General features: G+C 40.8%; 1 protein-coding gene across 3 annotated transcripts; it reads right to left on the bottom strand.

Annotated features, from left to right (window-relative positions):
* Nucleotides 1-10,213: 10,213 nt before the first annotated feature.
* tmem129 (transmembrane protein 129, E3 ubiquitin protein ligase) lies at nucleotides 10,214-21,794 on the bottom strand. 3 transcript variants are annotated; one of them, XR_014699183.1, is made up of 8 exons: nucleotides 21,479-21,794; nucleotides 20,748-20,806; nucleotides 18,272-18,529; nucleotides 17,317-17,477; nucleotides 17,069-17,228; nucleotides 16,886-16,958; nucleotides 11,231-16,790; nucleotides 10,214-11,148 (listed from the first exon to the last, which is right to left on the bottom strand). XR_014699183.1 is itself a non-coding variant. In XM_084549609.1 (7 exons), the coding sequence occupies exons 1-7, from the start codon at nucleotides 21,681-21,683 to the stop codon at nucleotides 16,579-16,581; spliced, it is 1,128 nt and encodes a 375-aa protein (XP_084405735.1). In that variant the 5' UTR covers nucleotides 21,684-21,794; the 3' UTR covers nucleotides 10,214-16,578. The 3 variants fall into 3 exon arrangements, 1 of the variants encoding a protein (XP_084405735.1); XR_014699184.1 differs by having other exon boundaries at nucleotides 10,214-11,401; nucleotides 12,353-16,790; XM_084549609.1 differs by having other exon boundaries at nucleotides 10,214-16,790.
* Nucleotides 21,795-24,078: the final 2,284 nt, after the last annotated feature.

The raw sequence follows: 24,078 nt of genomic DNA, 5'->3' as shown, positions 1-24,078 counted from the left end.
AAGTGGTGGATAATGTAGTCCTTTATTTGAACATTGTGGAGCATAAAATGGAAACGCTCAAAATGTAAGGACGCATGCACCAGAGAAAAATCATTTCCAATTGCTTGTAATATAATGCCATCTCTTTGGCAATAGCCAAGGACAGAGGTAGGACGTTTGGGTTGTCCATATGTCTGTCTCATTCCTGTGAATGCAATATTTCAGCACTGCCTGACAGATTTCACATAAATTTGGCATAAATGTTCATTTTAACTCAAAGATGAAATGATTGGAGTTTGGTGTTCATGGGTCAGAGGCCAAGGTTGCTGAGAATCTTACATGTTTGGCATTGTTATTTGTGAGCCCCACAATTGGTTTCACACTCCAGATGTGATAAGTTTACCCAAATATTTTTCTTACTAGTGATTTGTAACTAGGGCTAGAAATACTTATAATAATTTTAAAAGCAACTAGGAAGAAGAAAGCAAAGATAAGAATAACAGCTATTTTGTGTAATGCATTTTTGTGCATTCAGATTGATCTTATGATTCATTATAAGTCATGAACTAGAGCAGAGCTACAAATTGACCATATAAAGCAAATGTTACTCTTTTTTGAATAATATATAAAAATACGCCAATTGTCAGCTTGTTTAGGATTATATTTGTGTTTTTCAGAAATAGGTGAAGTTGGATCAAGCATCAGCCATGTCCATGTTGGTCAGTAAAGTGGACACAGTGGCTTACATGACCTGTAAACATCCATGAGTGCGACTCCTGTTGGTGATGAACAGGCTGACAGATGAGGTCAGGCGAGCATCTCCATGGACATTGTGATCTGTAGCGAGCGCAGAGAAAAGGTGGAGGAAAATCCAGAGAGGAAGTTTGCTCTGGAAAGAAAAAGAATGAAGGGTAGTTGAAGCACGGTAAACCATAAGGTTACAGAGAAGCAGAGGTACAGAAGGTGTAGGACTTTACGTATAATGTTGTATGATTTAGAGACAGTGACTCTGAGGAAAAGACAGGAGGAAGAGCTCGAGGTAGAAGAGCTGAAGATACTGAGGTTTTCTCTGGGTGTGACCAGGATGGATAGGATCAAGAATGAGTATATTGGAGGGACAGCTGAGATTAAGTTAGAGTGGCAAGGTTGAGGAGGGATAGTGAATATGTTGGTTGAAGGATGCTGAGGTTAGAGCTGCCAGGCAGGAGGTCTAAGAGGAAGACCAAAGAGGTTTATGGATGTAGTGAAAGATTACATGAAGGTAGGAGTGAGAGGAGGATACAGAGGATAGGGTGAGATGGAAGCAGATGATTTGCTGTGGCGACCCCTGAAGGGAACAGCTGAAAGGAAACGAAGAAGTGTGCCTTCCAGTTGTCATTGGCTCTCTGTTTCATTCCCATCAAACCTTTCCATGGGTCTTTTTGTACGCTGCCTTAACTTGCTGGCATTAATCGTTGCTGGAGGCTGTCAGAAGCATGAGTATGGCATCTTCATCCATACCTGGACAACAATCAAATAACATATAGAAAATAACACTGAGTGAGCTAAAAAACAGGAGATCAGGTTCAAAAGGTTTTGGGACGCTGATGATCTAACAATCAATAGCTCCTGAAATTCACCTCAGAGAAAAGGGCTGAGGTAGACAAACAGGATCAAGGGCTGTTTGTGGTATTTTCAAGGGGAGGGATCCAAATGTTCAATTAGTCCAAAGTAATTATGGTACAAAGCCCTGCGGCTCTGCAGTGACAGGTCTGGAAAAAGGTGTACTCACTCTCACAGTGAACGTACTAAACTGTCAGGAAGTAAAAACAGGAATTAAAAGGTGCTGATCATAACATTTAAAACATCACAGCTTTAATTCCATGAGTGCTGACTATTGGTTTACATTTTACAATGATTTCATAAAAGATAATTGGGTCAAAGGTCAGTCGTAACTAAGCTGACAGCCTGCAACAAAGGGAAATGTAAAATGACATAAGATGCTTTAAATGTAAATAAACCCTCACACCTAATTTGTTAAGCTCCTATCTTCACTACATTTATTTAGCACAAAGAAAATTTGGTGTTTGTCAGTTATCGAATGTTGGTAATCGGGTTGTCATTCAAGTGCCAGTGTCCAAACAGAAACCTTTTAATAACTCTGTAGCTGCTGAAGGAGGACATTTGGACATTTTGACTGAATATCTGTGAATATTTTACTGATACAGTCAATGTCAGCATTTTATGTAACTTGAACACATATGTTAATTAATACTTCCACATGATTTGACTAGAAAATAGACTTAAATATGGCACCTTTGAAGCACATTTGCGATTCCATAATAGCTGTAAATTATACTGTGGTGACCAAAATATTGTTGAAAATTTTCATGATGCATTGCAATTTGTTTGCTTGTTCTTAACAAAATCTATTTTTAACATAAGTTAAAATAAAATAAGTTAAATAATCCATTAGGGGACAAAAAAAAAATAAATAACATAAATAATTACAAAAGAAAATGATGAAATACGAGTTTTTAAACCTGAATTCCCAAATCCATGTATAGTGCATAAAAATTTAAAAACAGAACCATATAAACGTCACATGGGTTTAATTTTTGTCCACCCAAAGTGTGGGGCGATACTTTAAGCTAAATCAGGTCTGACTGCCGCATTTTGACATGCTGGCAAATTTAAAAAATGTGATTTGTTAGACTGGTGCTGCTCAGGTTGTTCTCTAGGGAAAATGTAATTTGTAAGCAATGAAATATGTCTCAGCCGCAGCCTTGTTCCCAACTCTGCACAGGTGGGAAAAGAGAAGAAATGCAGTCGGTTTCACCTCTCAGTCAAGGCCTCAGTGGATCACCTGATTTCAAACACAGAATAGCTCATTTGTGTTAGGGACAAGCTCTTCCTGTGAATAGTAACCTTGAAGTGTCTGTGCTATAATCACAGCGCTGATACTGCCTTTAATATGAATGCATGCTTAATGACTTTAATCATAAAATAACTCAATGGCTGCATATTTATGGTCTTTTATTAGCCACTATAGTACAGAAGAGCTAGTGTGAGCTAGTGTGTGTCCTTTTTAGTCAATGTGTCATCAGGAAGACTGACTCCCAACCTTGATGAAAAACAATAGACAAAGGTATACCTGCAGTTTCCATGCACATGAAAACACAATATGGCACAAATTAGACCACAGTCATCAGCTGAAACAGAGTTCTTGCTATCTACTTATCCTCATCTGACAGTTTTAGGTCTCTCAACAAGCTGGAGGGGATGAAATAAAATCATGGATATCAAATGAAGCTGCTCCTTCTCTTCTCATGCCAATGTGAATATACTGCACAAGGCGTACTAATGTTTTACTAATGAGTGCAGCTTCACGGAGAGTCCTTTCAGTGAAATGGGGATCATCTGAAAGCCAGCGTGTCCAAGACACCAAGTCTCTGTGGAAGTTGCAAAGAAGAAATTTGAAAAATGAGAATTCAATTAATTTCGTGTGGAAAGTAAACATTTAGAGGTGCATGCAAATCAGCCACAGGTGCTATTTATGGTGTGTATTGTTTAAAACTGATCATGCAGTATGAGGGTCGCTGGCTTGGAAAGTCTGTGACCTTTCTTCACTAAAGACATAGTTCATTACACAAACAAATAAAGGATAGTCCTGATACTGTGGCTAAAACACACTGCTCTTAATTTTGCAGCTATTTTGCAGAATAAAATAGTAATTTAAGAGAAACTAAAACAATAAAAGGAACCATTTATGATCTTTGTTTGTTTCATTGTAAATTGAAAGAAAAGAGAACAAAGTAAAAAAAATAATAATAACAAATTAGATCTTTTAATGGTGCAAACTAATGAGTTTCTGTTCTTACTAACTTTCCAACTGTCTTCGTTCTCTGCATAGGTGATGCGTGGCTCTTTATTTTCTGCTCCCTAAAACTCCATCTCACAAGGGAAAGCTGACAAGATGCACTTCCTCAACCACAGGCAGTATTGCCTTTCACTCTGGAGATCATAAGCTCATGCATCCAGTCACTTTGTGCAACCTTCAAAAAGCAACAAGGGTTAAATGTTTTTCCAACTCCAGGTGACCCAAGAGTCCACTGGGGCTGTCAACAGACAGTGGACTAAATAGTTTCATTCTAGGTTCCTCTGCAAAATATAATTCTGGATTCTTTTGCATTTAATTTTCCATTAAATGCGCATGATTACATTTTTCCAGGTGTCAAACCTTTTACAAAATAATGACACTTTGTCCAGCACTGGAAATGTCATTTAAAAAATGTATGTATGTAACTCATTCATTCATTCATTCATCTTCTGTAACCGCTTGTCCTGTGAAGGGTTGTGGGGAGGCTGGAGGCTATCCCAGCTGTCATCAGGCGAGAGGCGGGGTACACCCTGGACAGGTCTCCAGTCTATCACAGGGCTAACACAGAGAGACAGACAACCATTCACACTCACATGCACACCTACGGCCAATTTAGAATCACCAATGAACCTAACCAGCATGTCTGTGGACAGTGGGAGGAAGCCGGAGTACCTGGAGAGAACCCACGCAGACACAGGGAGAACATGCAAACTCCACACAGAAAGGTCTGGATTTGTATGTAACTATTGTTAGCAAAATGTACTTAAAGTATTAAATTAAAAGTCCTTATAAGTACGTAATGTAAAGAAATGCAGGAAGGTGACTGTATGTTATTGTATTTGTTTTGTTTAGATTACTCTTATTTGGTTGAAGTGGTGGTAATTTTAAATATATTTTATTACAAGAATGCAACCGACATTATAAAAGCCCAATATGTAAAATAACCAAATAATGACATAGAAGAATAAAGTGCATGAAATGGAAACAAGAGTAGTATAAATATCTCAAACTTGTGTATTACTTAAGCAAATGTCTTAAGGTGATTAATAAGAACAATTCCAATCTGGTTTCCGCCCCCTCCATAGCACTGAATCTGCACTAATCAAAATCACAAACGACCTCCTTCTGGCAGCCGACTCTAGTTTACTCACTATTCTCATCCTCCTCGATCTGAGTGCGGCCTTCGACACCATCTCTCACACTATCCTCATTAACAGATTAGTCTCCCTTGGTATTTCACACACACCCCTTGACTGGTTTAAATCCTACCTCTCAGGCCGCACTCAGTTCATCCAAATCCAATCCTTCAGTTCCCACCCGTCCCCCGTCACCACTGGTGTGCCCCAGGGCTCTGTCCTGGGGCCCCTTCTCTTCATCATCTAACTCCTTCCTCTTGGCAATATCTTCCGTAAATATAACATTCATTTCCATTGCTACGCGGATGACACCCAGCTCTACCTCTCCAGCAAACCAAATTCCACTCTCCCACCTTCCTCCCTCACTGACTGCTTCACCGAGCTCAAATCTTGGTTCTCCTCTAACTTCCTAAAACTCAACAGTGATAAAACCGAATTCCTTCTGATTGGCACCAAATCAACCCTCTCTAAAACTGACAGTTTTTCCCTCACCATCGACCACTCCTCTGTCTCCCCCTCCCCCCAGGTTAAGAGTCTGGGTGTCATCCTCGACAGCACATTATCTTTCCAATCCCATATCAATAACATCACCCGGTCTGCATATTTCCACCTACGCAATATTAATCGCCTTCGCCCCTCTCTTTCTCCTCACTCCACTGCCATTCTGGTACACAGCCTTGTCACCTCCCGCATCGACTACTGCAACTCCCTTCTCTTTGGTCTACCTCACAAATACCTCCATAAACTCCAACTGGTTCAGAACTCTGCACCTCGGATCATCACCAGAACCCCCTCCACCCACCACATCACCCCTGTTCTGCAGCAACTCCACTGGCTCCCGGTCAAACTCTGCATTGACTTCAAAATCCTCCTGTTTACATTCAAGGCCATCCACAATCTTTCCCCTCCTTATCTGTCCGAACTCCTCAACATCGCCCCCCCTTCCCGTTCCCTCAGATCTGCATCGTCTGTCCACCTCTCTGTCCCTCCCGCCCGCCTCGTCACCATGGGGAGCAGGGCTTTCAGCCGCTCTGCCCCTCAGCTCTGGAACTCACTCCCACCGGACCTCAGGAACTTGGACTCTCTCACACTCTTCAAATCAAGACTAAAAACTCACCTATTCCGAACTGCCTACCCAACTTAACCATCTTCATTGTCTCTTCTTATCTGTTTCTTATTTCTTCTTAGTGTTTTTATTATTATTTATATGTTGTACGGTGTCCTCGAGTGCCCAGAGAGGCGCCTCCAAATAAAATGTATTATTATTATTATTATTATTATAAGCCCATAATTACTTCAATGTTGTGAATGAAGAATAGGTTCCTTTAAATAAAATATCATTCTCAATGTGAACTTAATACAACATGAAATTTTAATTTGGTCCAGTTTCTCATTTGTCCTCTATATTATGTTTATCATTTATTATTGTCAGCGCTCCACAGCAAAATGTTTCCCAGCGTGGTTAATTTGAGGTAAATGTGTGTTATGGCAAGCAGGACACAAACAAAGCAAAGCCAAAATGACTGATGTCTGATAGGAGTGGAGGGATCAACAGAGCGAAGCGCCAAGGTGCGGCTCACATATCATTATTGCTGTCCTCCTCCCTGCAAACCTTAATTAAAGTGAGCACTTGTGAGAAGATGAGAGTGTGAAAACCATCTCCGAGGTGATCCAGTTACCACAGCTCACCGTTTCATTTCACAGCCCCCCAGACCGACGTGGAGCCAATTTCCGTTATCCGGAAAAAAACAGGTGCATGAGCAGCTAACAACAAACATATGGGATTAAACAGAGATTCTCTCACATGATTGTCTTTTTCTAGTCACTAGTCATCTAATTAAAAGTCAAACTCGTATTATATTTTAGGGGATTTAGAGATTAGCATAACTAACCCAACATTTATGCTGTCACACTGTGTAGTACTGTGTAGCCTACAGTTAAGACCAGTGCAATAATTTACAATTCAACCTCTTCTGCTGAAGACAACTGTGAAATATGTTCAAGTTACTGAATGGACATTGAGTTCAGAATATTTTGTCGACTGCATTTTCCAAGATAAAGAACAAACTTGATCTCAAATTTAATGTATAATTATACAAAGTCAGTCAGCCTTCAAATTGCTGACTGCTTGGGTTTCACTTTCCACTATTATCCTCGAGTGGTCATTTTTTAAACCAAATCTCTGTGAGATTTTCATTCACGACAGCTGTGCAACAGAGCTGCATGTTGACAGCCCAATTTGTCAGTCAGCGCTGACTGACATACAATAAGCACTATCATCAATCAAAGGACCTCCCCAGCCGCCACTGATCGCCTCTTTTGCTATCTCCTTCTATGTTGAGGGCAGGCTCCATTTCAACAAATATTAACTGGACCTTTTGAGAGCATCCTAAACAATATCATCATGTTTGAGGCAGATTACTGAGATTAGCGTCTACCTTTCCTATTGGCCATCTCAGTGGCTTGGGTGTGAAGAAGCATGAAGATAACCTAGGTGCTTATTAGCTACTTTTAACTGTAATTTCACTGCAGTCTTATACCAGAGTTATAGCTGTGCATTAACAACTGTATGGAGCTTGAGCTATCAGACAATTATTTAGATTGGTTTAGCATATAAATTGACATAGTCTGTCAACAGACCTCTAAAACTTATTTAACTAACTATAAAAATCAATTGATAAAAATCACAAAATGTGGGCGGAACTGTCTAGTCATGCCACGCTAAGAATTTCCTGGTTTTAGATTAATATTTATCAGTGTGGATCTTTCCTAATTTAATATTTTCATTTAAATCTGAAAATAGTTCAAATTAATCACAAAGTATCACAAATATGCGCACAATGAAAATGGTTGGTAATCCACCTTTGGCTCGAGTGTCTCCCTTTGTGTACATATTTAACGTGGAAACTCCTGACAACATATGAACAAACGAAAGAGACTATTTCCAAATGCTAGTTTAGCTACTTAACATGTCATCCCTTAAGTGTTTTTTCCCCCTCAATGTTCAAAACAGCCACCAAATAAACAAGATCTGTGCTATGTTACTTGATTCTCTTGTTCAGAGGTGCAGTTTACCTGGATTTGCCAAGCAGGCGTTTTGATCTCCTCTCTGTCAGAGCCTAAAAAAAATACGACTAGAGACACAAAAGATGAGACAGAGTCGACAGTCTCTCAACACATCAGGTGTTTTGACCACATGCTCTGTCTGCAGGGTAAACCTAAGATGACCAAGCAGCACCAGAGGACAAATTTAAGCTCAACAACACAGGTGGAAAACATACACCTATGGGATCTAAACCCAGTGAGTCGTGTTCAATCTACAGATCTCTTGTTGAAGGGAGCATATAGGTAAACTGTTATTAGTTTCAAATAACCTCAGTGGAAACCTGTTGAAGAGGAATCCCTGAAGATTCACCGGTGTGAAAATAGCCAAGGGATAAAATGCTTTACAGGAATAGTCTGACATGTTGGGGGAATATACTTGTCTGCACGTTTGCCAAGAGCTAGATGAAAGGATTGCTACACTTGTCTGGCTAGAAGCTCGAGCCAGCATCTGATTTGCTTAGCCAAATACAGCCATCAAATGGGATTGTGTTGACTGTGTTCACGAACCGTGTGACCCCTTCTTGGGGTATTCACAACATTAGAAATGGAAATTTTACACAAGATCCGAGTTCACACATGACGTGTTTGCTGATGTTTTTCAAATGTTAATATATTGTAATTTAGTGTTATAGAGTTTTAATTTTACAGTAAAATATAGTAAAAATGTTTGAGGAATATTTGGATATTGTCTTGTCTAGAAGCTAGCACAACTACCTGAACGTTGTTCTAGGGTGGCTCAGTTGGAAACTGATGATCCTCCAGCAAACATCTGCCAGGCCAATCAAATCAATTGGCAGGGTTTCATGCGGTGATGGACAGAAGAGTAACAGCAACGTAGTCATCCATGTCATCCAGCTTTATGGAGCTGAATTTGTTGACAACAAAATGGCTATGTAATTGTGTGAAATCTAAGTCGTGTGATCCCAATTCAACAACTGAATCTGGGCATGCCAGGCTAGATATTCCCAACAGGGTCTTCCTTTCAATATGTCTTACATACAATAGCATGCTTGATGTTAGCTCAGTTTGTCCTAGATGCCAACAGTTGCCTCGCAGCCTCAGTGTTCTCACAACTTAAGGCTAAAGATACTAACTACACGACTACCTATATCATAACTACAGCCCGGAGTTTTCATTAAAGGCAATTTAGATATTCAATTTTAAAATATTTAATATAATACTGACATTCCCAACAGTCTCATCCTCTCATTATGCCTTAGACCCAGCAGAAGTGTTCTTACAACTTAAGGCTGAATATACTGACTTAACATCAGACATTTTGTGTACATTACTATGATCTCGTAACTACAAGATGCTAAGTTCCATATGAAGGTGGCATAAGATCAGAGTTCATGAGTTGTTTCCTAATATTTTCCGAAATATTGGACATGGACAGTAAGTTCATTATTCCAGTTTAGTCCTATAGTTTTAATTTTACAATATATCTGAGAAAAACGTTGATATTTTCAACAGACTTATCCTTTTGCAATGCCTTTACATTTCCTACATTAAGTTACATAGTTGTTAGCATTGCTAAACTGTTAGCCTTGGTGGCTTCTAGACACCAACTGTCGTTACTTTATTTTTACTGCCTACCTTCTCACAACTTAGGGCCATTGTTACCACTTGAATGCTAGACATACAGTGTACACAACTTCCCATGTTGTAAACACAAGGTTTTTTTGTTACTTTTGAACATATAGCCAATGCCACCCATTTCCTTTGTTTCCTGTCTTTTCTGCTAAACTAAGCTAGGCTAAGTGGTATATACAGTATATACATCTTGGAATAAAACTTCCAGTATAAATAAAACTTTAAAATGAACTGACTTCGTTATTTGGAATAAAGTTAAGACAGAAACCAGCGCCATTGTTCACAAATAACGCTATCTCTAAACCATGGGTGTTGATGTAATTGTGTTGTGGAAATCAGCTGTCAAGGTATTATTAACATGCTCCCCTCAGGGTTAAGAGGCTATTGATTTCTCTCTATTCAATCAAAGACTGCCTGGTCAGCCCCTGGATAACGATTGAATGAAAGTAAACCACATTAAGAGCCAGATTTACTAAGTTAGCCTGAACCACAAGCCTATGCCTGTGTACGGAATCCACTCAGGCATACATGGGAAATATGAAACAGCATTAAAAATGTGAGATCCTCCAGTTGATGTTAGCCTTTTGCTTCAAGGGTGCCATTTACTCTCCGATATGGACACAGGAGTTGAGAAACAAAGTGCCAAAGACGTTTTAATATATGTCATCTGCAGATATCCTCAATAAGATGAGAGGAGTGCAAATTGCCCTCCTGAATGCATTGCTTGAATCAACATGAATCGAGATGTAGATTTAATCTCGGCTTGTACTTTTACTCAACAATTTGGATGTTTGAGCTCGGCTGTGTAAATTCACAGACAAGATAAAAAGAAATAGCTGCCTCAGAAGATTAACTGCAATTTTAATAACTCAAAAGAACATAGATAAGAGTCCCTGTTTCGTGGTTGTATGAGAAAGATAATGCCGTGGCAAGATATGAAGCTGTTAAAAGAAGAAGACAGGGGATTCTACTACTTATGAGAACATGAGCTTTTATTATTGTCTGAGGCAATAAAAGCAGTTTAGTTCACAACAAATCATTTTTAAAAGTCATTTTTCTTACATGAATCTGCAAAGGCACATTGAAGACCTCCAACGAGCCTCAGTTCTGGCAGTGCTTTGACAGATTTAATCCCATTTTTCACAACACATGCTCAGTGTAAGGCTGTCTGAAAGAGCGAACGGGCTGCAGCATGGATACTGCCACAGAGTTCCTCAACTGCTTGAGGAGCATCCAGAGAAGAAGCATCATGAGCACCAGGAGCCCGAGGAGCATCCCCACATACAAGCTCAGGTTCCAGCCCCAGCCCATTGTCAGGGGCAGCGAGGTGGACTCCACCAGAAATTTTCTGGGGCCAGGCATGGGATCAGGCAGCAAACTTCCAAAAATGCTCTTTACCCACACCTGGATCTCCTCAGGGATGAGACGGATGCTGTGCTGCAGCTGCAGGAGTTCATTGTTGAAGCAGATATCCAACTATGTTATAGAATTCTCATCAGTTTCCATGGTTTATTCCTCCAGTCAGTCACAAATGTGTGCGGTCAGTGATGAAGCAAACCTGCTGAGAGTGAGCGCACGGTCTTGTCCATCCTCCTGAGATGAAGTGGGGGAAATCTTGCTGCAGCTGAGCTTTCCTTCTCCTTTAAGAGCCCTCGCACAAAGCCAGCCTCCCAATTTGTGCCGTGGGAGCGAGAGAGAGAAGGGGTCCAACTCTGATTTTCACCAAAATCTGGAAGTCAAAAATCACACACACACACACACACGGGGAAAAAATCGAACCGTACCCTGCGGAAACGACACTGACACCGTGTGAAAGCAAACAACAATTCTGTTCGGTAAAGTTAGAAACAAATTCAGATTCAATAACTCTCTAACGAAACGATGCTAAGGCACAGGCTACTATTATTTTTTGATTTTTCATTTCTTCTTTTGAGTTTTCAACAAAACTCAGAGGTTTCTGTGCTGGGCAAACAACACTGATCTCTGCGCGCACCCGGCGTAGAGACGAAGGCGCAGGGACCGTCTACAAAGTGCAGAGCCGAAAAAAGCAAACTGAGAAATATTCAGTAACAGCGATCATATTCACTGTAGCATGACAAAAATGACCACAGACATCAAGAACCTCTTGCTGCTTATACTACAGCCCACGATTTGGAAAACATGCCTTTTTCCTCGTTTTCATGCATTCTTATTGTGAATAAACAGGGAAGCTCCTACTGATAATACTACAGTCAACAGTCAGCTTAGGAAATAAAGCTTTGTCTGAATTTTTAGACATTTTTCTTTTGAATATTGACTGTTCATTAACAAATAACGATTCTACTCTTATTCTATTACCAATATCACCACAAATACTGCTGGCCATACTACACCAATTAATTTGGAAAGAGTTTTCATTCTGAATGTTGCTCAACTACACTCTTATTCAAACCACCTAAGGATAAAAAGAAAGGAAAACGGTACTTAATATGATTTTAGAATTAAAGTTTCCTTAGTTTAAATTTGTTTTGCCTATAAGAAAAACACCATATTGCCAAAAGTATTCACTCATCTGCCTTTACGTGTGTATGAACTTAAGTGACGTCGGCCCACCCTTTACAGCTATAACAGCTTCAACTCTTCAACTCTTCTGAGAAGGCTTTCCACAAGGTTTAGGAGTGTGTGTATGGGGATTTTTTACCATTCTTCTGTAGCGCATTTATGAGGTCAGACACTGATGTTGGATGAGAAGGCCTGGCTCACAGTCTTCACTCTAATTAATCTCAAAGGACCTCTGTGCACTATGCACCTCAGCATCCGTTGACCCCGCTCTGTCATTTTACGTGGCCTGCCACTTTGTAGATGAGTTGCTGACGTTCCCAATCGCTTCCACTTTGTTATAATCCCACTGTAGGCTGACTGTGGAATATTTAGTAGCGAGGAGATTTCATGACTGGACTTGTTGTACAGGTGTCATCCTATCACAGTACCACGCTGGGATTCACTGAGCTCCTGAGAGTGACCCATTCTTTCACAAATGTTTGTAGAAGCAGTCTGCATGCCTAGGTGCTTGATTTTACACGCCTGTGGCCATGGAAGTGATTGGAACACCTGAATTCAATTATTTGGATGGCTGAGTGAATACTTTTAGCAATATAGTGTACATCATGTCACACTTCACATGAGGCATCTAATCGACTAAGTCTCTAACCAGTCAGGAACAACATTCTATTAAGATCTACGTGCAGCACTCTATGCATAAACAAGACATGACTCCCTCATGCCCGCAACCTTTCGACCGATCATGGTAAGGGTTTACAGGCTGCAGAGCTGTTTCTTACTATATGTGGACTGTGCAAATGCATAGGGCCTCTTAGCCACCAGGGGACCTCAAAGCTGCAAGTTCAGCTTCATCTGAGGAGAATTAAAATGACCTGTCTTTATCTGTGGCTATCAGATACCTGTCACCCAGCTGGGTTTTGGAATTCTTTGCAGGAAATTCATTTCTGCAGTAATCCTGGGACTGAGGATCTGCCAAGATGGCCTTTTCATCTTCAACCATGACAGCGTCAGAACATTACAAACCAGATAGCGACAAGAGATGGAACAATGAATGATCTCTAGGTCTCTCTCTGTGGAATGGACACCAGAAGTCATTCTAATCTCTTACTACATACATGCACTCTGGGAAGTTTGTGGGCATTGTCATGAAGCCATAACAGTCCTGGCCAGCAGGAGAGAGAAACACAACGAAAGAAGGAGATGGAGCAGAGTAGAGCAGGGTGGGGGACAGACCTATAGCAGCACTTTACTTGGTACTTGACTAGCTGTTATAAGAGCCAGAAGACACGATGATAACCACACAGATTATGCTACGTGATAACATTAGTGACTTGTTGTTGATCTAGGAGTAGGTAAGATGTAAAGCCAGTGAGAAGCGCCAGATCAGGGTGCTAACCTCCCCGCCGGATTGGGCTGTATGCTTTACCTCCCCTCTCTCCCCAGTTTCCATGGGGGGTGTCACCAGTACAACTCATCATTTGTTGTGTACTCCTTTGCTTCAGGGGCCCTGGGAAGCTGTTTCCTTCACAGAACGAGATGGAGTATCTGTAGCCACACTCCTAAAACCATGACAACAATAATACGACAATGATTGCATCAGCTCAGACTGTTGGATCGAGGAAACATGCAGCAGTAGCAAGGGGTGAGAACTTTGAGTTGCTGGGATCAAGGAAGCAGCTGAAGCGTTGCTCTAAGTTTGCCTTCATCTTCTGTGCCAGAAAGGTTGTGTCCCTGTAGGTAGAACCTTGGGCCTGGAGGAAATCAGACAAGTTAGAATTTAGGCCCAGGAGGGCGGGTACTGTCAGAGACAAGGACCCTAGAGCATCTGGGTGTGCTCAGCAAAGGGGTGTCACTCACTTGGCAGCAGACAATCCCAGGCCATCCCATTAGCTACTTCAGTGAGTGAGTCCTTCATGTCAAAAAGATGTATTATCATCAGGTAGGTGCTAGACCATCTAGTTACAGCAGTGTCAAGTTAACCTAGCATGTTTTTTTTTTATAATGGCCAAAGGTAACACTATTGTGTGTCATCTAATTAACCAGCATCACAACTTTTCTAATGTCAGTGTCACTCTCAGTTTCTGACAAAGATTCAAGGCATGGAGAAATAACAGTGAGGGCTGAGTGCTATAGATCAATGAAGAAAAGCCAAAAGCCACACAAGTTTGAATGTAAGGGAAAGTTAAGCTGCAGGTTCAATTTAGGCTGGTTCCTGAGCATGACTGAGACAGGTCCATGTCCATCAAATCAAGTTCCTGTGAATCAACAAACCCTCAATTTCAAACAATAATATATAATACTAATGAGAATCCAGTTACGTTTTGTGGTCTCTTTGAGTCTGTCTACATGATCCTCCATTTACTATGGTGACTTTTCTGACAGAATCCGCACGCTGTTCCTCAATTTAATGCATAATCATTTGCCTCCATCTAGTGGCATATGTTGGTACTACAACAGAGTTCAACCGTTTTGTACTCATCAACTTTCTTAACTATGGGCAACATGACTCGATGACTCGTTTCCCTGGGGAGTTACATGCCTGCACAAGAGTCATATGATAGAAACATTAATATGCACATGTATTCTATTACGTAATGGTAGAATGTAGTGATGTACATGTTAAAAAGAATGGCCAAACTACCTCCTGTAGTTGAACTCACTAGTATTTTGTAGCTCACTTTGGCACACTTAAGGTACTTTGGTTATCCAAATGGGCAAATGAGTCCACCAGGTACTATTTTTACAAAGTTTTTTATGGAATATTTGTGTTTTGTGGTATTTCTCTCTTGTTCTTGTATACTTTTGGACTTAGTTAAGGGATTGCTCATTATTTTATTATTGCATGATATTATTGCCATCAGGACTGTTTATGCTATAAGAAATTTTAAGCGAGGATGAAAATGTAAATTTCTCCTTTGGTTCATCACAAATGAATCAGGCGTTGTAACTGCCACACTGTTACCAACTCTGGTCTGAAGGCCAGCGACTGCAGTGAATAGATCAGCCTATTCGCTGCTTGCCTGTGTGATAAGAGTGAATTATTGTGCCTCCTTGCAACCACTGGGATTCATTTTCCGCTACTAACCACATACACACTCACACACTCGACACATCCTCAGACACACGTGCAGCGCTGGTAGACACCATGAGCCACTATCTCTATCTAGATCTCCCGGTCATCTCCTTGGCCAGCTCTCTGGTGGAGATGCATCCCCACATGGACTGTGTCTGCCATCTTGCTCAGTCTCCTACTCGTTTCTCTGTCACACACATGTAAACACACATACCCTTACAACTACGCATACGTGTCACATGTGCTTGCCTGTTTGTGAGTTTATAGATTAGAAGTTTGAGTGTCTCCAGCCTGGAGCTGTGTCTCATTTGTATGCATGTTGTGGTAAGAGCAGGTCAGGCCGAAGGAGTCTGCTCTCTGTCACACCTTCACTACTCATGCATCAGTGAATAATTGACACTGAATTTACTCGTTTGGATATTGGCCCATTACCAGGGCCTGTAATTATTTAAGTCATTTTCAGGCTGTAATAATTAAGAATCATTTATTTAATTATTTTTTTTTCTAATAACTATATTTGCTCATAAATTCCAACCCTGCAAATTGGCCGGAAAGTGGCAGCCAGAGGATCCCCAGCTGGTGGAGGACATCTGACTGGCATATCTATAACAAAGTATATATGAATTTACGTTCTCTGGCAATCAGGGATTTAGATTAAAAAGAACATCGGGATTCAGAGAAATAATTGCATTCTATAAAAAATGTATCTACAGATAACAAATACAGACTCTATTTGGTGTGCCTTTTCCTTGTGGAAGAGCTCTGACAGAAGAGAAAGGACTGAAAGGTTACAGACTGTAGGCATATGCATGCGCTGACAGTGTTTAATTGCACTCACTACCAGAAGGGAGACAAACAAGTTCTGCACCGTATCTTTAACCCTTGTGAAAGTGGCTAGGTTCCTTACACCTGTCCATTGCTCCCACATTCAATATGCTGACTACAACAACAGACACTTCACTTGTGTGTGTGTAGCCCAGACATTTCCATGGTTACTAGGGTTACAAGGTATTCAATATCATTCATTTCACCTTGTCATCAGCATTTGTTGCCAAGCACTGTAAATCTGTAAATCCTATAGCCTGGCACTGGATAAAACCTAAACCCACATTATGCTGTGTTTGAGTCAAATGTTTACCAGACTCAGAGTACCTATGTTACACCCTGCTAATAGAACATAAAAAACAGATGTATAAATAAGTTTAGTCCAGTGCCGTATCCATGCTTCTTTCAGATGTTCATTACCGAATGTTGCTTAAGAATACACCTCCGCATTATTCTGAGCTGAAAAGTCAATTTGGATCGGTGTGTGTATCTTGTCCCTGGAGCACACAGATGTCCAGTATACAGAATTTGGCTCTACAGGTGGGGCAGGGTACTGTGCTGGACAGCCAGGTCTCAGGTCTTTGCTGGTCTTGGCGGCTGGCAAACCATCGACCAAGGCACGACAGACACCACATTGGTCTGCAGAAACACTGCTGGCATTCTGACTCACCGTCACCTCCTGTAACACACAGCAGTTACAAAGGCACAGTCACATTAACCAGTATTCACATGCAGATACATACCCAATACACAAACACACACACACACACGTACCTCCTGTGTGGCAAAGTCTCAACAGTTTAGTGTTTGCTGGAACTTGCATACATCCAATACAGGGCTCAACCTCCTGTGTATCCAAAGAACATGCTTTTGATTAAATTAACACTTGTAAATGTGGATAGAATTACAGTACGTGCTGAGCATTGTAACAAAGCAGCTGTATAAACTGCAGGGTACCTGTCCACTGGGGAGTGTGTATGTCTGATTGAGGTCCACCTGAGCTTTGAACGTTTCAAGGAAAAGTTCGCTCATTGTTAGGTGGATTACTACATTACGAGAGTGTATTATAGGACCTCGGAGCTTCTCCCTGAACTCTGCATACTCTGTAGAGTTGAGCCTGGAAACAGTGGAAAAAGTTTCCTTTTGAGCATGACATAAGCCACTTTGTAATGACAGACTTGTTTTGGCTTTGAGCATATAAACACCTGATACTGAATGGTCTGACAGCAGGGTTGACGCTGTCCACTCTTAGCGTCAGTATCTCTGAAGGGGAGGCTGAATCTGGATTCAGCTGGTGCTGTCTGGACTCTGTCACCGTCACACTGCATTGACTCTGTAAGGCCATGTGGACGTGGTAGGTGGTCACCTACAGACAAAAAAAGGATATTTAAAAGCCATTTTAACCATAAACTCCCCAGTCCCCCATTAAGCAAACAAAAACACCTATGCAACTGACATCACAATGTCAGCTGAGGCTACCAAGCTAGGTTAAACCATATCTGATGTGGTAGCAGCTGGCTGACTCATGGCCTTGTTGGTCCTAGTTTAAAGCTAGTTATCCCACCTCATGCTAAGATAAGTTAGCCTGAGGCTCTACCACACTTTAAATTAATATTTATGTGTCACTAAAATTATACGACACAAGTTTAAAAAATGTTTTGAAAAGACAGAATTGTGCTAAATGGTTTAATACTATGGAATTATAGCAAACAAGATATTTAAAAATCTACGGCTTGTCTTAATTTAAAGACTGTCACCTATATTTTAGGGTGATCCTTTTTTGTTTTATCCAGCTTTATAGTTTTCAGGTATAAGCATTTACTTTACTTCTATTTTCCTGCTAGTTACAGTGTGGATCATTGACAGCTTTGCCCAGCGTGGGGCCTAGACGGCTGCAGAGGCAGACATTTAGAAGAAACATCTGCATGCTTGACAACTGTGTCAGTCACATATTCTCCCTGCTTCCCAGAAATTTGAGGAACTGCAGATAGATTGTTGCAGTGTTAGGCACAATGCAACCTCATTATTACTGTTTTTTTCTCATAGCTGAAGCTTCTCTATAAATGATCTATTTTGCACAAAGAGATTTGTGACAGAAACCCTTGCCTTGCAAGATTGGATAACATTATTCACACGCAGATGTAAGGTTTTCCTACTCACCTTTAACACCCAGCTGTCAGTCACAACAACTCTGGCCTCAGGTGGTCCTGCTGCAAACTTATCTATGCGTCTGAACTCCACATTGAGGTTTGCTGCCACAGTGCCCCAGCTCGAGTGAGAAAGCTGTACGTGGGACTGCAGTGCGCGGCTGATGGGATGATTTTGCCAGTGACAACGGGACCAGTAAATGACGAGGATCCAGCTGACTAACTGGAGGCAGAGAGAGAGGAGGAGAAGTGCTCTCCAGCTGCCACTCACCTGGGACAACAAAACAGCACAACACAGATGATGAGCTTCACTGGGAAAAGGACCAGCAAGTCAAAGATTTTACATCTTCAGTTGAACTCAGACATTTGCAGACACTGAGGTTTAAGTCATTACATTTAACCAGTCAACAGAAGTTGGGCCAACAATTGTTTACATATTGTTATTATCTAAGATCACCTAAGACTGACTACATCACTGTAAAGAACCTTGTGAAGACACTGGATAACACAAACAGAAAACTATCTATAGTCACAGTCAAATGAGTTCTACATTGACATGATCTGAAATGCTGCTCGTCAAGGAAGAAGCCACTGAAACCAAAACTGAAAATGCCATAACACAGCTGCACATGGAGATACAGTTGAAACCAGATGTTTACATACACTATGTTAAAAGACACATAAATCTTTTTTCCTCACTGTCTGAAGTTAAATCAGACTAAACCTCTCCTGTTTTAGGTCAGTTAGGATTACTAAAATTATTTCTATTTGCTAAATGCCACAATAATGAGAGAGAGAATTTCTTGGAGAATTTTTTATTACTTTCTTCAAAGTCTTTTTTTTCCTTAGTATTTGGTAGCATTGCCTTTAAACTGTATGACTTGGGTCAAACATTTTTGGGTATCCTTCCACAAGCTTCTCACAATAGTCTGCTGGAATTCTGGTCCATTCCTCCTGACAGAACTTGTGTAACTGAGTCAGGGTTGTAGGCCGCCTCGCTCGCACACGCCTTTTCAGATCTGCCCACAAATTTTCTATGGGATTGAGATCGGGGCTTTGTGATGGCCACTCCAAAACATTGATTTTGTTGTCCTTAAGCCACTTTGTAACTACTTTGGCAGTATGCTTAGGGTCATTGTCCATTTGGAAGACCCATTTGCGGCCAAGCTTTAACTTCCTGGCTGATGTCTTGAGATGTTGCTTCAATATTTCCACATAATGTTCTTTCCTCATGATGCCGTCTATTTTATGAAGTGCACCAGTTCCTCCTGCGGCAAAACAGCCCCACAACATGATCATTAGGAGGAAGGTTCATCATTATGTATGTAGGAAAAAGTGGGGTGGCTCGCAAGCAGACAACACCAAACACTTACACCATGAAGCACAGGAGTGGCAGCATCATGTAGTGGCGGTGCTTTGCTGCAGGAGGGACTGGTGTACATCAGAAAACACATGGCATGATGAGGTAAGAAGAGAGTGCGGGTGTATTGAAGCATCTCAAGTGTCAGCCAAGAACTTAAGCTTGGTTGCAAATTTGTTTAATATTATTAGCACAAGCAGATTTCTTTTTGTCTGAATTTTGGATAGTCATAACATTTATGGCATGGTACGTATATACTTTGTGTTTTGTATCTTGTTACGTTTCTGTTTTTTTTGCACCTTAAAATGCCTGTTACTTGCAAGTTAAGCTGCTCACTTGTGCCTTAAATTGCCCCCCGGGGACAAATAAAGTTTTATGAATCTGAAGTTAAATGGCACAGCAGAACAGATATGAGATGATCTCATGTTATTTTATTGTACAAAAATCTTATTACATCGTCAACAGTTACTGTTTGCTCACTTCTATGCCCCTGAATGCGAAGCATAAGCCCTATTGGCACGGGATTAGTGTTACCTAAATTACCCCCCTACATCCGTGTTTCATGTGACGCATTTGCACGGGATAGGCAAACTGTGTGTTTCTCTCAAATTTACTATCCATGGTTATGACGTCTCTGCTACTTTTTGCTTCACTCCACTACATGTCAGAGGTAATATCATTCATTTTAGACCTCTACACTTTTTGACACCTTTACTTACTTTGCAAATTCAGATAATTAAAAAAATACATTAAAAATGTCATGTCATTCATGTCATCTACCTTTTTTTCTGTGAATGGGTCACAGACATCTTGACTTTGCTCCCTAACATCTGTCCAAACTTTGATTTATAGCACATCCTATACACGCACCCCAAATCAAAGATGCTGATTCGCACTGGATTAGTTTTCTCACATGACTTTTGTTACGAGACATACAAATACATATTGTGATTCCCAACCTCCACAATTATTACAAATGACTACAGGTCCCCAGGTAAAACTAGTCTTGTGCGAATAGGGCTATATTCTTAACCTACATTGTATAAAACAGTCAGTATCACGGAGGGTTAATACATGTGTCCAGCAAGTGTCTTCATAAATCTGCTTACAGCCAAATAGATGGACTGACCTGATGAATGTAGTCAAGGTTTATGTCTGGAGAAGCGATACACAGCCCAATAAAATACCCTAAAGAGATAAGAAGAACATAGTTATAAAATAAGCACCAGATTAATTAATCATAGATTGTGCTGTCTATTCATGCTCCTTAGCAGTAGGTGGCGATAATGCATGACACTCACAGCATAGAAGAAGATCAGCAAAAGTTTGTTTTCACAGCTAATTGTACATGTCAAAACTCACATACGACATCTTTCCCTGTCTAGCATCGCCACCTGCTGGTCGTTTTGGTTTATTATTAAACATGCTTTTTTTGTGCAGGCATACTGTGAAGTTCTGTACTGTCTCAAGTTCAAACTGCGCCATCTTTTCATTAAATACATGTGAGAAAGTTGAACATTTTCCTCGATTTGGACATTAGGGTTCCGAAGGCAGACCAGTTGAGAACTACTCTACTACTCACCACCTGGCCCCACATTATGACCCTTGGGGACAAGACTTTCTGTTGTGCTCCCTACTTGAGTTCATTCCTGTTGACTGCGTAGGAGGAGCTGATAAGCAGCTTCAGCAGCAGGGTGGGTGGACGATGGTCAAAAATGACAAAGTTTGTTGTGTTTTCACTGAACCAAACTACACAGTCCAACACAATATGTGGGCATCCAACATAATCGCCGCTGCTAGTAAACTGCGTGCGCCAGCTAATACATCACAAGTCTTAGTAATAACAACAAAAATATTGACCTAGAGGCAGTGCGGAGTGGACGAGTACGGTAATGCTGGTCCTCCTGACGTGGTACTGGACGAAGCCCACATCCTCACTCCCCAGCCAGGACGAAAACAAATTCTGGATGGTTAAACCTGCCGAACGGAACTCGTTGGGAGTAAACACGAAGCAGAGAGCGAAAACAAAGTAAGTTAACGTAAAAGATAATTCCGGGCTCTGCATAATTACAATACACTACACCACGTACACTACAATAATAATACGAGTCTGTCTACTTCCTCATACGTCGACGTTTTCTTCTTCTTCCTTTTGGTTTAACTTTCAATCATCTTTCGTGCGCATTACTGCCACCTCCTGGCCAAGAGTGTTGGCTAAACAGGAGCTGACGGCAAAGCTTAATTTAAAGTCAGTGGGACAGATTTAGACTTTTATATTTACACCAAACAAAATAAATAAATAACATAGTCATAAAAAAACAAAGAAAACTAATTAATTATATTTATGTTTCACACTTTATATTCATTAATCTTGCTGATCCTAATACTGCAAATGAATCTTGTAACTTGAATAGTCCTTATATTCTTCTGGGGGGCAGTGTGATGGGAATGCTTCAGGGAATTTCTTAACCTAACGTTTTTGGGCACTTCCACATAGGCTTAATTGCTCAGACCTGGAGGTTGCCGCTTGGTTTAAACCTGACTAATTGGCCTGTTGTAGCAGTTTTTACGGCAGTATGTGGCAGCGTGACAGAATGATTGGCCATGAGACTGTAACCCACAACTGATCCTTTTCCGGCCTTATGTTTGACAAACAATAGTCCTATGGGGTCTATTCCTATAGAAAAACTTTGAAAACCTGTAATAATTGAGGCAACAAAGAGGCAAGACAGCTAACATCAGCAACCAAGCTAACGTTATTAGGAAAGTGACTAGGGGATTTCCAAAATCACTAGAATTGATTTCATGGGGGCCACATATTGCTGTTTAAAATTTGATATAAGTCCATCCTTTAGTTGTTTAGATGACTGCATATCCAAAAAAAACAAAGCATTTAAAAAAGGCAACTGGACTGGACGTTTCATTGGGACTGGTGGGAAGTTTGAGGTCCCCTAGAACCGAAGAAGCTACTCGGATGAGTGGTGAAGCGTCTTCTCAAAAAACTCTACAAGTCCAGTTGCCATTTTTAAATGCTTTCTTTTTTTGGATATACTATGACCTGGATGACTGAGAACCTTCACAGACATAGATGACTGTATCCTTTGGAACCCACTAATAGGCTTAAACAGATTTCAAATATCAGCAGGCACAACTTTGAGACCAAAACACATAATAATAGTGTGTACACTATGAAACTATTTTATCTTTGCTGCTAGTGTACATTTCTTCTGTTTTTACAATGTCAGTGAGCTAAAAAGAAAATGCTGTGAAGTCATTGTATAAACTTTATTTAGCCCTGGTTCAACCATAAAGACTCACAATGATGCTGACAATAAAGAAAATATTTCATTAAAAAGTGATTTATATATATTAAATTTATTTACATTTAGTTGTAGTCATTTACATGCAGTCTTTAAGGAGGAAAAACTCCCTTTAAACAAGAAGAAACCTCGGGAGCAACCTGGCTCTCTGGGGGAACCCTTCCTCCTAAGGGCTGGGGGACCTCCTGCTACTCCAGGACACAGGACGGGCTGCTGGGCCATCCAAAACCACCATCTGCAGCACAAAAACAGAGAATCCACAGACTTACCTGTGAAGCCTCCATGGCTGCTTACCTGACTGGATCCTCATCCACATATCAGGGGTCTGACTTGGTGTCATCCAGGCAGCCCAGCATCATTCAGTCCCACCATTACTAGACTGGCCTACATCTAACATCAGATATAAAAACATTTGTGAGCAATTTAAACAGCAACAATCTGCATGACGTCGACAGTGTTGTCCTCTCACCCTTCTTTGGTAAAAGAGAATATAAGCTGTATTCTGGCGATTCTCACAAACGAAGGCTCCAGTCGTCTCCAACACTAGGGCATCGTTATACTGGAGCCAGCGGTCAGCGGGGTCCTCTGGTGTGTGGTCAGGGTGCAGTCCATCACTGATGTAATGTCCTAAAAGGAGAAGAATCATTGTTATACCAGGTTGAACTGAGGTTATGAAACTTTACTGAGGAAGAGAAGAACAGTTTCCATCCAATTCAAAACACATTTCAAGAGAATCAAATAATTAAGGTGTAATTAAAAGAGTGGTAGTCAAATGTTAAACACCAAATCCACAAATAAATAATAGTAGAAATGTGGCATTTATAGGTTACAGTCTCCTCTCATGTTTCCTTACCTGAGTTTCGTCCAGATCCAAAATGGCTGATGGCACTGACCAGACTGTACCAACCCTCAGCCTGTGAAGAAACACAAATAACAACAGTTAGTTTCACACACAGTCCTAACTCCAGTACACATAGTCCACATGTTTTCTCTGTGTTTATCGTCAGGTGTGTGAGTTCTTTACCTGTGTGGCGGTTACCATCAGCTCCCTGAAGAGGTTGATGGGATGATGCAGCTTCCCCATTTGTAGATTCTTGGTGAACGTGAACCTATTCAGGTGTAATATCAAGAATCTGTAGA

This window comes from Chelon labrosus, assembly GCF_963514085.1.
Source record: "Chelon labrosus genome assembly, chromosome: 8".
Taxonomy (NCBI): Eukaryota; Metazoa; Chordata; class Actinopteri; order Mugiliformes; family Mugilidae; genus Chelon; species Chelon labrosus.
The sequence above is the reverse complement of the archived record's forward strand: the minus strand, read 5'-3'. Positions and strand labels throughout refer to the sequence as shown.

What these genes read in the sequence shown, in the direction of transcription:
- tmem129 (XM_084549609.1), bottom strand. Translation starts at nt 21,683, where the DNA reads ATGCAGAGCCCGGAATTATCTTTTACGTTAACTTACTTTGTTTTCGCT. An exon ending in CCACTCCGCACTGCCTCTAG is followed by an intron (nt 20,807 to 21,478) that starts GTCAATATTTTT and finishes TTATCTCTTTAG; the next exon opens with GGTATTTTATTGGGCTGTGT. An exon ending in ACCTTGACTACATTCATCAG is followed by an intron (nt 18,530 to 20,747) that starts GTCAGTCCATCT and finishes TTGTTGTCCCAG; the next exon opens with GTGAGTGGCAGCTGGAGAGC.